The sequence below is a fragment of the Photinus pyralis genome, unplaced genomic scaffold, assembly GCF_008802855.1.
Source record: "Photinus pyralis isolate 1611_PpyrPB1 unplaced genomic scaffold, Ppyr1.3 Ppyr1.4_LG5, whole genome shotgun sequence".
Lineage (NCBI taxonomy): Eukaryota > Metazoa > Arthropoda > Insecta > Coleoptera > Lampyridae > Photinus > Photinus pyralis.
The window spans coordinates 32,217,817-32,231,050 of record NW_022170596.1 but is presented as its reverse complement, the minus strand read 5'-3'; the positions used below and the strand labels follow the sequence as shown (position 1 = coordinate 32,231,050).

Here is a 13,234-nt window from a genome sequence, read left to right as displayed (position 1 = left end):
CCACGGAAGATTTCATAATAAGGTTTGAGATCGCTCGCTTGCTGCAATACGTTTCTTGATATGGCTCGTTATCGCCTCACATATCTTGTTGAAGTACACTATTGAGCGGTACATGTGCAAATGTGCGTACCAAAATATAAATTCGAAAAATTACCTTTATTTCTGATTCTAAAGCGACCACTCGTTACAATCCGCAACATTCTTGTGTGGTTACGAAGAACTGGATAATGGATATATCTTGAAAACTAATCCTTTGAAAGTACAATTTAATTTCACTATTGGAAAGACTGCATAGAGTATACATCAACTTTCATTTCATCTAAGTTTGACTACAAAATGAAGGGAAATAGAGATCAGATGGGCTACTTTAAGTTGCCAGACTAAGAAAATCATTTTGTTTGCACACACCTCCTTTGAACACAGCATCATAACAGTTTGACAAGTATGGATATGGGACATTTAAATTAATCAATCCCCAATTTCTTAAATGGTAACACTGAGTCCAAGCTCATCGGTACTTGTTTTTTTTAGGGCGGAGGTTTCATTAGATTTGTACTTGCGTTGTCTGGGAACCGGTCTTTATAGCACATGTTTCTTTTTTATTTTTACATTCGTGATCGGTCAACTGGTATCTACTGCTACAGTACCCTCACTTTTTGGAGTGGGAATAAATCTACCTAAACTATTAACATACAATATATTTGATCTAATTCAAACTGAAAATTCAAAAAAACTTAATTAATCAACTGCTAATTTTCTAAACGATCCATCGACTCCAAGCTCACTGTCACTGGTTTTTGGTGGACCGGGTCGAAGATTTTCATTAGTTTTGTATTTAGCGTTTTCTCGAAACCACTCTCTATAGGATTCCATTTTCTTTTTCCAAATTGCTGAAACATGGACCTAACGCAGAGCTTCTTGAAGTTGAATACTAACCTCCCAGCTCTTTAATTGATCCATTTTTTCCACCATGCTCTATGGGCAGCATTTCAAGCGGAATTTCCTTTTGTAAATTGCTATCCTCCCTGTAGACATGGAACTGAAAAGGAACCATACATAACATTATTTGTAAATGAATTTGTAAATTGTGCTTACCCTGTTACTAACTTTACCCTTTAAACAAGCGTTCGCTATTTTAATTATAACGTCCATAGCTGGTGGACAATTGTCGATCTGTATACCTTTGAGTCTCAGAGGGTATCCTGTTTCGGTACAGTAGACGTGCTGAGTCAGAATAGCCGGAGTTAATTGTAAGACATATTTTAGCGAAAATCTTTTTAAGTCGAATAGCAAGTAAATACCGAATGCAACAGTATTAAGATCCTCGGCCATTAAAATCTCGTACATCATTAGACACACTTTCATAATGGTGGTGTACGGTACAAGAACGGGATCATAACCACACCCGTAGAAAATAATTCTGGGTCCACATTTACCCAAGGTATTTGGCAGTGGAACCATAGTTCTTCAATAATAATAAATGAAAATGTATTACGACGTTTAAAGGAACCCATACGTACAATTTTATCATTAAATGTACCAGACCAAGGCATAGGTGAGTGTAAACAATTTAAATAGCACGTATTGGCATATCGCCGCCCTATAGTAAACTACATATTTTGCGCGAATCCTTATGATTACCGTAGTAGACAAATTCGCACATTTTCCCACAAGACGGGAATGATGATTTGCAAAGATTGCCATCAAAATTTTTCATTTGGAGATATTCTTTTCAGTGAGAGTCTCTAATCCACTCTCCATTCACTGCATAAATTGTGGCCTCGAACTACTACAAATCTGTTCTGTTATTTAAAAGTTCTCCAGTGTGTTACATTTCTTTGTCACATTAAATTTTAAACCTTTCAAGATACGTGCACAATGCAACCCAGAAATAAGGGTGTGGATTTGGACTTTTCGAGTCGAGACGTAGGAGTTCCTCAGTGTATACTCGTAACTTACCCTACATTTAAAAGCGTTTGAATATCAGACGCGAATGGGTCTCGGTCGTCAAACATCTCTGGAAGCAAGGTGATCATGGAGTAATAATTGTCGAGTTTTTCTTTAGTACGTTGGATACTATATTTTGAACTTCTTAGAAATATTAACAACGATTCGTCATCTGTAACAAGAATTTGTGGAACTCGGACACTTTGGAAAAACTTACCATCTCTGACATTCAGGTGTGGTTGTTTTCTTAACCACTCTCGAATCATTTCCAAACCATTTTGTATGCTTATACTATCTTCATTTAAATCTTCCTCTTTACAAGTATTTAAGACGTCGTTATTGCTCATCGTATTGGGATCTACGGTGATAGCACAGACTTCCGTGTAGGCAATAACAACTGATACGGATTGTAAAATAATTTAAATACAGGCATTCATTAAACAATGTCCATATGACGATTCTGCCATTAGCGAAAGTTCTGAAGCGTATACGTGGCAGTATATAATATTGAGATTCCTTATTCAATGATAATGTTTATAACAATTTACAGCACTCTGATTCAAATGAAATTGAAACATAAAAAAAAATAATTCCTCGAAATGAGTTTCGGTTATTAGCTACCACCTAATTACTTATAATTAACAATTCTTTTAAAGACTAAGGTCTGTGTAACTTTTAGAATTTATCTTTGGATTTCTGAATAATATGAATAATAATATTGGGCTTTTACGTTCGCGTTGTATAATATGTACATGAACAAATTTAAATCTTTCTTGGCCCTGAGAATGCTATATTCAACGCGTTTTTTAGCGCATTTCCACACAAATAAAAAAATGCGCTATTGTGGCCACTTTGTCCGTCCGTCCGTCCGTCCGTCCGTCCTCACGTTTTGCGACGCTACTAGTTCTTTATCTTAAGAGCTATTGTTCTACTTTTTTCGCTATTTGGTTCGTTATGGTGTCGAGTCTTGCACCGAGGAAGGATTTTTTTCTGTACCGCTTACAAAAAAAGTTATTGTAAAAAAACAAAAAACCGTTTTTTACATGTTCCATAATTTTACACTTTTGCCGTTTATTAACGATCCTAGAGATCGTTTATAATTTTGTATTGCTGTCTGTCGTCTGTCTGTTGGTCTGTCCGACTGTTCCTTTGTCTGTCTATCCCTGTATCTGTCCGTGTGAACGATAACTTTGTTTAGAAATGTCCGATCGCTTTTACATCTCCGTTAGTTATTTACTGAATTGCATGAAATACAATATGGGCATAGCTTTAGCCATATAATACGCAATGCCTAAAGTTGAGTCGAATCGATTCAAAATTCACAGTACCCTTTTCGCATCTCGACCATTTATAAACCGAATTGCAAACCTTTTTACTTATAAAAGTATTTGAATGAAATTTGATACATAGGCACTTGGAATAAAGGAAAATCAAACACCAGTTTCAAAATTTTATTTTGCGCATGCGCATTGAAATGAAATTCTTCTCATAAACTGAAATTGAAGTAGCACGTCAACAATGGATTGCCCATGTGCAACGCTATCTTTCATATTTGTGGCCGGATTTTTACGATTTTAACAAAAGTTGCATCTTGCAAATGGGAAATGAATGCAAGTGGAAATGCGCTCTATGTAAATCGTTTACGATTACTTTTTAACTTGTTTACTTTAGGGCTATAGTTAAAACCAGTGATTTTAAAATGTTTACTCTTCTATGTCTAATGTGTGTTTTTGGACATATTGTATATTCCCGGATCGACTTTATAAAAGCAAAAACATTTTTATTATTTACTTTTTGAGAAAAATGCATTGTTCATAAAAGCTTTTGCTTGTTCTAAATAAATAAAAAATATGGTTATTTCCGTTTATACCTTTTTATAACATCATAATTCACTAGTTTTTAGGTGTATTATAATACCTACCTATATAACGCCCAACGGAATTATCATAATTCCCAAGGGCGTTATTTTATTTATTCGTTTCTATACCTAACAGCATTTAAGAAGAACAGTACCTACCTACTTCTTTGAGGGATTGTCAAATGTTGTACCGTCAGTGTATTAATAGTTCCCGATAGGTACAGATATTATAAACAGTTGAGAGGCTTCTTACCTATAATTACTTAGATATTTGTGAACAATCAACCCCTTTTCAAGTAAGTATTATATTTGTGCATAAAGAAATGCGAACAAAACTCTCCGACAACTCTTGAAAATAAGCACGTTGCTAATACGGCATTCAAAGGATGTCCTGCGTTTCCATTCTTCTAACTTTTGCAACTTTTTTGCAAATGCTGTTACCGACTTCTTTGGTATGACCTCGTTGAGTACTCGCGCAAGCACTTCTTCAGGGAGTTGTTCAAGGGCCATGTTGAATTTAAGGTTCGCACTAATTTTATATTGTAAAGCTTATTTGACAAATTTTAAGATAAACAAGCAAAAATGGAAAATGCATACCAACCGTCAAAATCAATCGCCAGCCAGCTGCGTAAAATAGAATGTTTTATATTTTTAAAGTAAGACATAAAACGTTGAAGGCGCCACAGCGTTAACAGAAATATAGCTTACAAGTCCAGTCATTTAAGGCAAACAATATTAATAATCTCGGAATGAGAGATAATAAGCTATAAACTTGGATGAACGTTTATTTTGGCATTCTGAAAGTTGCTAGGAAAGTTGTCTCAAAAGTGTCATAAAATCTCGAGTCCGCGTCTTAAAATATTAAAAGTCAAAGGTCATAAGAATTGTTTTTTTACAAATATCTCGTTGTTATGGTATGGTTTTAATGCTATTTGCGTTTATTATAACAATTATTAATTCGCCTTCCACAAATCGTCCAAAAAATACGTTATTACTAAATATTTAAAAAACATACCATTGATTTAAAAAAAATAGTAAAACAATTGCACTGACCTGGACCAAGGCGCATTGCGGAATTACAAGAAATGAGGTAGCACAAGAGCTGCCAAAAATGCTTGCAATCTGAAACAGATAACACAGGTTTGCGATTTTAAGGATTTAATTAATGTTTTCAAAACTAATACCACATACTCTTTACAAAACAGGTTGTAAATCAGCATATGCATGATGAAACCGCATTTTTGGTAATGCAGATCAGTATTTCATTAGCAAAGTTTAAAATTATCGAACTCTCGAGTAATCTAACTCAAAATACACTAGAGCCTGCACATCTAAACTATAACAGAAAGCTCTTAGCGAAAATTTAAAGTCTCTAGCAATTGTAATTGCTGAGATCTCAGCCGGACAGCCAGCCAGCCAGCCATAACGAATATAATAATAGCGTATTTTTTTTTCAAAAATACGCTGGTAACGCTATCTAACGGTAAAATTATAGCACCTCCGAAAGCCCTATTGAAATTATTTTCTTCAATTATCGATCTCACAAGTAATGTAACTCAAAATAGAGCCTGCACATCTACATTACATCAAAAAGCTTTTAGGGAAAATTTAAAGTCTCTAGCTATTGTAATTGCTGAGATCTCGGTCGGACAGCCCTCCGGCCTTTGTACTTGTGATAATGAAAGTATTAGTGATCTAAATCATACAATCTTAAATTGCAAATTAAATGCAGACCCCCACCTCTCTACTATACCAAGAGCTAATCCTTCCCCATTAGTGTCTCTACTCTTTTGCCTTATGCCTACTTATATCCAAAATAGAAATTTAACATCAATTCGTGCTATCAAATAATAGTTATTTGGCAAATAGACGTAGTCTAATGCTATATTTAAAAAAAAAGTGATTTATTAGTATCTTGACTTAAGTAGACACCCAACAGCCAACAATATGCGTTCTCCCATTTCAGAAAATAATTACAATATACCTACTTTCAAGTATTCCACTCAACAAGTGTATTCTATTACAAAAATAGGTAAGTAATAAATAACTCCATAAATGAAAAATATTGTTGCAACCCGTTGTAATTTAATTTTCCCTTAACATTTCGTTTTTTCCTATTTACCACTTTACTTCGTTACCTTCCGTTTTCCCTTTCCAACTTACTTAAAAACAAACATGCGCGGAAAAAAGGGGATCGTCGTTCAATAACTTTTAGTAGGTAGGTACTTGAAATTGAAACCAACAATTCCAAGCAACATCTGAAACTCTTCGTCGCCTGTCTATCCACCGTAGTGGACAATTCAACCACCAGCGCTCGTCTTCGTCGTTAAACAAGTAAGTTCCCTTTTTATTAATTCGTCCTGTCAACCTCAACTTTGCAGTGAGCCGCCTTTACCGGTCCGCCAAGAATTACAGTCAAATACATACTTAGTTCATATTACACATTAATTTTGTCATTTGCATGTTTTGTTTGTATAAAGTAATAAATAGTTTGTTTGCGTACATTTCTCTTCAATTTACTCTTTAGGAAAGGCCCGAGAAATATTTCCTTTTCATCATACAGTCCACTTAATCGTTTTTAATCCTTTGTACCAGCGCGTAACAAATATAATATGATGTATTAATTAATAAACAATGCAAGTTATCTATAACTATATATATTTTAGTGATTAACCGTCATACTGCGTATTATTTACTAGCACTTATAGTTGATCTTGCATTATGCTGTAAATCTGTAAGCGCGGCGCACCCTCTGCACTGTCTCTCAAAAACGGTTGAGTATATAAAAAATGTTGGGACAAAAGTTATAGAGAACTTTATTTTCTACAATTTTTATAATAAATGCAAATGGCATTCAAACAATAGGAAACGAGATATTTGCAAAAAACCGATTTTTGTGACCATTGACCTTCAGCGGACACGAGATTTTATGAGACTTTTGAAACAACTTTCAGAATGCCAAAACAAAGGTTCATACAAGTTTACAGATTATTATCTCTCATTCCGAGGTGAAACTTCTAATATGACTGGACTATAATACAGCCGACGTACTTTGTCGGCCTCGGGTGTTATTTCCATTATAATGCCCTTGAGACCTTAATTGGTATATTAAAGTTTCCCTACCGTTACAGAGAAAAATACTTATAGAAAAATACGAAAATATGGTTGCGAATTCTTCAAAAAGTCAAAACGCATCTCTATTTTTGGGGAGATGTTTGTTATAACGACCCTGTATTCAAATAACAGGTAACGATCACCAACTCCATTCGTGAATACATCAACTAGCAACCTGATACATTAAAATGTACCTTGGTGTCCATCTCAGAACGACAAAAGGAAGATTAACATTTCAGTATTCAGTGCACTCAATGTACAACATACCCTCCTGTTGCAGTGCTCAGGTGGGCAAGAGGTTTGCGAGATAATCATGTAACAAGAAGGCAGGAGCACAATGGAACTAGTTTTTTTTTACTTTAGCTAGTGAACTGTTTCCTTAATGAGCATACATTCTTATACGTAAATTACCGTGTATACCATTTTAATGCTTCAACATATAAAAATGCAATTAGTTTAGAATATTTATCCACTTAGGTCTGCCATTAATTTTAATTAAGTTAATTGTCAGAATTATAATTTTGTATTGAAATGGTTATTTCCATCATAGGCGTATTAGAAATGGCAGTGTAATAGGATCGGGTACATGAAAAAGTCATTAACTAACTACATACGCAAATTAATAAGATCATAGTATATTATATGTACCTATTCCAAATTTTCTTGATGTAAGTATAGCTCTATATTATAATTATTTGGGTACTAGATATATCGAAAAAATTAGTCAAATACTTGTTTATTTTTCCTTAAGGATATTATCGATTTCAAAATATTAGGTCCGAAGATCAAATAAACATTAGAATCGATAACGAAATAAACATTTATTTGATTACTTCTTTTGATATAAGTATTGTATTCCAAACTTACAAATTTAAGGTAGTTTAGTTTTAAATATCGAGGCTCTTTTAATTTTTAGCAGTTTACAAATTTTACCATCATGAAAGTGGAAACTTCAGCACCGACAACAAAAGTGCGCCCACTTCCACAAGAACTGCAACAGATTGCCGAGAAAGAATTGAACGAAGTGAATTCTCGTCTTACTAGCGACATTCAGCAAATAAGAGATTGGATCAATAAGCAACCGCATTTCAACTTTGATATCGGTAACCCAAATGTCTTCACTTGTATTCAATTTAACACGCTTTCTAGGTGACCAGTTGCTGGTTTCGTTCCTTCGATGCAGCAAATTCAGTTTAGAACGCACAAAAGAAAGGTTGGACAGATACTTTACAATAAGAACGATGGCACCAGAAGTGTTCACAAATAGAGACCCCTTACTACCCGAACTGCAAGCTATCTTAGAAGCTGGTTTCATTCTTCCACTACCCAATGTGGCAAAAGAAAATGGCCATAGAATAATCGTCCTTCGGTACAGCGATAATCTTAATCCTAATCTAATGACGATGGTAAACATTGCTAAGCTAAGTTATATGGTCCTGGATATACTGCTACGTGAGGACGACAACGCTGTCGTTAGTGGTATCTTATTGTGGAGTTATTGTAAAAATTTTCCGTCGAAATATACTATTCAGATGACTCCGGCCAGTTTACAGCGATACTCAGTGATTGAAGAAAAGGGATTTCCTTTTAGAATGAAAGGAGCGTACTACTCACACGTTCCGAAAATTTTCGAAACTTGTTACAATGTTTTCAAAGTTTTCTGCTCAGAAAAACTAAAACAAAGGGTAAGGATGTGAAACCAGTTGTTCGCCTTTTTACAATTACCTTTCTTAGATGGGATTGTATAGTGAGAACAACTCTGAGGAGTTATTTAAGAAAATTCCAAAGGACTTGTTACCGCAGGAGTTTGGAGGTTGCAATGGCTCTGTAAAGGATCTGACGGGTAACAGTGCGGAAAACAAATGCGCGATAAACTGGTATTGTTTGTTGTAGTTTTTTGGAAGGATAAGGTGGAAAGTTACCGAGATTGGTTCCTTAAGGACGAACATTGTAAGATTGACGAACGATTACGACCAGGTACTCCAAAAACCTGTTCTGAAGTTTTCGGCTTGGAGGGTTCTTTTAGAAAACTGGATCTAGATTAACGATAGTAATTGTGTATGTAATGTAAAGTAAGTAAGGACATTGAATAATAAATCTGAATTTATTATTCAATGGTAAGGAGATAAATATCGAAAGAATATATCAACCGTGTTCAAGCGTTTATTTTCTTATAATTTCGTTAACCTCTGAAATGTTTTCTTGTTTCTGTCTGGCGATCGATTTCCTTTTAATAACTATCTTCAGGTTTTTAGCTACAAGATGTTTGTTAGTTTTAATGATATTGTATAAGAACCTTATTTTACCGCCATTGTTTTAAAGTTGTTTAAGCATGTTATTACATGGTGCTATAGGGATGAGGTTGAATTATTGAACGATGTTTCCTAAAAGGTACTTATGTGACATGTTTAAACAATTTTAAGTCAATGGCGGTAATAATGTTCCTATAAAACATCATTAAAACTAACATCTTGTAGCCAGGCTTGATTATAAAAAACCGAAATCGATCACCAAAAACAGATACAAAAATCTATTAGTTTTATTTTCACCCAACAACAAGCCTCTATACCAGGGGCGGCTCTCTATAAAGAGCCAAGGAGCCATGGCACCACCTCAAGGAACCTGCTAATTATCAATTCTTAAAATATAATTAACTATTATTATGTGCTCACTAGAGTACATAATTGTGTTTTAAAACTTAAAACAAAAAAAGTAAATGATTTGATAAATTAGGTACCAAGAAGAATTCATTCGTGCTTATCCGTGGACTTCGCAGACGGTCGAGCCGTGCCAAACTGAAACTGGCTCGTATTTTCCTACAAGTGCCGACTTCCGCGGGGAGTAGAGGGGTGGGAGGAGCGAAACCGAAGTAGCGTTTTATACGTACAACTTGAGCCATCAGAAGTTTGGCTCATAAGCACAATTGAATAATGTATACGTGTATTACTATGCTTTGCGCCGTTTTCCTTGTTTCAGTCGTTATAAGTCAAACAATTTTTTTTTACTTCTGTGTAAGATTACACTTCCCGGATTAATTGTTACGTAAAATACACAAATTAAAAAATCATTTAAATAAATCTTTTTCCATGCATTCTCTGGAAGATAGACTTTAAATAAAGCAATTAAGCAGGCCGTTACCGGACTTAAATATTGTTAAAAAACGAAATGTGTCTGAACTCGACAATAGCGATAAATCCGAAAATAAAGGAGTAGGTATTGAAAGAATTAATAAATTTCAGTACTTGTTTAGATAAAGATTTGAATAGTTATTTGTACAACTATTGTTGAAAATGATACTTCGGCCTCATTAATAAAACGGCAAATAAAATGTTGCTATTGTTTATAGATCGGACTAAACGCCATTGAAACAGATAGTACAAATCGTGAAAAAAGTAACACTTTCCATACGATTTTTTGTCAAAAAAATCCGCTAATTCTCATCTAAAACAACACAAAATGAATTACTGGAATGCATGCTTGAAGTATACTTATAATGAAACAAGCCTCCAAAGAAATTAAAGGGGCTAGATTTGTTTCCGTCACTTGCATTATAAATATTCGAATTATACTCAAAATCTAAATAACTGGAATAATATGAAAACAAAAATTTGAACATTTAAAATAATGGGGAGGGGGACACAATTTGGCACTACCTTCTACGCAGCTTACGAGCCGCCACTGCTCTATACAGTTTGAAGAATGCAACCATGTTTATTGAGAAAGAAGATATTGAATGAAGTGGTTAAAACGACGTACAACTAATTATTAATATGTAAAATACCAATAGTAGAAATGCTATATATTCTCGTATAATGGCGTTTACCACATCATTTCAAGAAACAGGACAAGCAGTAAGATATTTTGAAACCAACCCAACACTATTATACATTGATAAAAAGTAAAAACACTGTAAAAAGCGGCGCGGATATAATTGACTGGTCAATAGGGTCTAAAATTTATTTCTTATGCCAACGTGCAAAGAAAAGTGTAAGAAAATGCAAAGGATTTATAATTCTTAATTGTGAAAATGTCCAAATATTAAAGAACGAAGATCAAATTATGATAAAGTTAATTGAAGGTAAAGTGGAGAAAAGCATACAATTAAAGTACCTATAAACACATTACTAATGGATAAACCAGCAATCTGGTAAATTAAAATGCTTGACAAAAGGAAAATATAAACTTAACGTAGCAGCCTAAAGAGAAATATGTTTAAAAAATGTAGGTACTACAAGAATATGTTAACTCTGCACCGTACCTTTGAATATAAAATATATTCAAAGATTTTACGTACTCATACGTATCCTCCCGTTAGCAGGTAACATGTAACAAAAGACAAAGAGTAAAATGGAAGTCGTTTTTTTTCCCTTTGACTAGTGAACTGTTGCCTAAAGGATAAGGTGTATAGTGTATACAAATTTCAATGCTTCAAGTTCAACATATAAAAATGCAAATTATTTACCTACACATTAATGATACCTACAATATGAATACGCTTTAGTGAGTAGTTTAATAGTACATTTATACTCTTAAGTGAGCCATTAATATGCGAGACAAAAATTTGGTTGTCAGAATTATGATTTTGCATTAAAATGATTGTTTCCATCACAGGTGAATCAGAAATTAATGTCTAATAGGGTTAGGAACATGCAAAAGTCATTAACTTATCGAATAAGATGCATATACGAGCATTTATTTCAAACTTTATCAATTTAAAGTACGTTTTAAATATCGCCTCTCTTTTAATTTCTATCAGTTTTTGCGCTTCGGTTGTATACGAGTGGGTTGTTTCTGAGAAGAAGGAGTATTGTGTTTTTTACTATGCTAGGGCGTGTAACTTTATTGGGTGGATCTGTCTTTGTAGTGCATGTTGCGTTACTTGTATTTATTGTGTTTCTTTGTTCTTGAGGTTGTATTTGTGTGGTTGCTTGGGTTATTGGTGGAGACATTACAGTATTTTGTGAGCCTGTAGTGCTGTTAAGATTGTTGCGTTTGGGTTGAGTACGAGTGGGTTGTGATAACGTGGTGTGTTTCTGTGAAGAAGGAGTTTTGTGTTTTTTAACTGTGCTAGGACATGTAATTTTATTGGGTGGACCTGTATTATTTTTATTATTATTATTATTATCCCTCTCTTGTTTTGGGCCCTCAACAGGCATGCGCCCAATTACAGAGTGACCCGCATAATGCTATTTAGAGGTGCCTCTGCAGAAGGTCTTAAGTTGGTTTATACTACTCCGATATTTACCTTACGAATTAGGAAAACTGCAGGACAACCTAATTCGGAATAGCCGGTAGAATGCTCGGAAATGGTCTAAGGTAATTTCCATCTCCCCCACAGATGAAAAATTCACCTCAATAACCCAGGTTCGAACACCCGACCTCCGGATTTATAACCCAATGCTCTACCACTGAGCCATAAATCCGATATGTAAACTAACGAGGACTGAGTTGTCTAAACTCACTGAATGTCATCGTGGTTGTTGTCTAAATTCAATTCGATCGTGGTTGTTGTTTAATCTAAATAACCACTGAAGGTTAAACCGGTAGAGTTCTTACCTGAACTAATGTCGCTGTCCGCTGAAGATCAAGCCTAGAGGCGAGTTCTGTGTGCCCCCTTGAAGGTCGCGAAGGCATTACCCGATCGTAATGGGTGCTCGATTTCGTTGAAGATCAAGCCTAGACGCGAGTACATCCATTTTGGTTCAGGAACACTATACTGGACTGATTGAAAGCATGGCTACTAATGTTCGGGTAAGAACCCTACGAGTGTTGACAACAACCACGATGACCTTCAGTGAGTTTAGACAACAACCCTAGTTAGTTTAGACAACAACCACGACGACCTTCAGTGGGTTTAGGCAACAAGCACGCTTTGGAATTGACGCATGTGCAGAACTCAAGGTCAAAGTGCGCTAAAATCGGCGTTACTATACTACTCGAATGTGTTACAGGTATAAGAAATAAACACCAACGATAAATTTAACAATTTATAATAATAATAAAGTATAATATAGATAATTATGTACAAGAGTAATTCATCAGTTGATTAATAAATAGCTTTGTATTCCAATTATACCTTTGGTCCCTTAATAAGTTCTTTACAAATTCAGTTTTAAATAATACATTCGTAAGAACGCTTTTTATTTTAAGTTAGAAATTCATGATCAACAAGGAAAAACTTTGAGGTAATACTGGAGTAATATGAAGAGTACATACGTGAATAAATAATTGTTTTAAGTGACCTAATCTCCGATCACTCTCACACAGAAATATTGATTGATGGTTAATAAAAAAAATATTAAAGAAACTTCTACA

The 13,234-nt window shown here is 34.6% G+C and overlaps 2 protein-coding genes across 4 annotated transcripts; one reads left to right on the top strand and one right to left on the bottom strand.

Moving 5' to 3' along the window:
- Nucleotides 1–314: 314 nt before the first annotated feature.
- LOC116172583 (retinol-binding protein pinta-like) lies at nucleotides 315–13,083 on the bottom strand. Its single transcript, XM_031489812.1, has 7 exons — nucleotides 12,476–13,083; nucleotides 4,859–4,927; nucleotides 2,165–2,305; nucleotides 1,960–2,119; nucleotides 1,096–1,465; nucleotides 937–1,039; nucleotides 315–890 (listed from the first exon to the last, which is right to left on the bottom strand). Exons 2-7 carry the CDS (start codon nucleotides 4,872–4,874, stop codon nucleotides 739–741), a joined length of 942 nt encoding a protein of 313 aa, XP_031345672.1. The 5' UTR covers nucleotides 4,875–4,927; nucleotides 12,476–13,083; the 3' UTR covers nucleotides 315–738.
- Nucleotides 6,062–9,083, top strand: LOC116172581 (retinol-binding protein pinta-like). Of its 3 annotated transcripts, none has more exons than XM_031489810.1 (5): nucleotides 6,062–6,139; nucleotides 7,836–8,022; nucleotides 8,069–8,604; nucleotides 8,654–8,762; nucleotides 8,813–9,083. In XM_031489810.1, exons 2-5 carry the CDS (start codon nucleotides 7,857–7,859, stop codon nucleotides 8,962–8,964), a joined length of 963 nt encoding a protein of 320 aa, XP_031345670.1. In that variant the 5' UTR covers nucleotides 6,062–6,139; nucleotides 7,836–7,856; the 3' UTR covers nucleotides 8,965–9,083. The 3 variants fall into 3 exon arrangements, with proteins under 3 accessions (XP_031345670.1, XP_031345671.1, XP_031345669.1); XM_031489811.1 differs by lacking the exon at nucleotides 6,062–6,139 and adding an exon at nucleotides 7,328–7,587 and having other exon boundaries at nucleotides 7,839–8,022; XM_031489809.1 differs by lacking the exon at nucleotides 6,062–6,139 and adding an exon at nucleotides 7,331–7,587.
- Nucleotides 13,084–13,234: the final 151 nt, after the last annotated feature.

What these genes read in the sequence shown, in the direction of transcription:
- LOC116172583 (XM_031489812.1), bottom strand. An exon ending in CAAACGCTTTTAAATGTAGG is followed by an intron (nt 1,466 to 1,959) that starts GTAAGTTACGAG and finishes TTATTATTGAAG; the next exon opens with AACTATGGTTCCACTGCCAA. An exon ending in ATCAATTAAAGAGCTGGGAG is followed by an intron (nt 891 to 936) that starts GTTAGTATTCAA and finishes TCCATGTTTCAG; the next exon opens with CAATTTGGAAAAAGAAAATG.
- LOC116172581 (XM_031489810.1), top strand. Translation starts at nt 7,857, where the DNA reads ATGAAAGTGGAAACTTCAGCACCGACAACAAAAGTGCGCCCACTTCCA. An exon ending in GCATTTCAACTTTGATATCG is followed by an intron (nt 8,023 to 8,068) that starts GTAACCCAAATG and finishes CACGCTTTCTAG; the next exon opens with GTGACCAGTTGCTGGTTTCG. An exon ending in CAGAAAAACTAAAACAAAGG is followed by an intron (nt 8,605 to 8,653) that starts GTAAGGATGTGA and finishes TACCTTTCTTAG; the next exon opens with ATGGGATTGTATAGTGAGAA.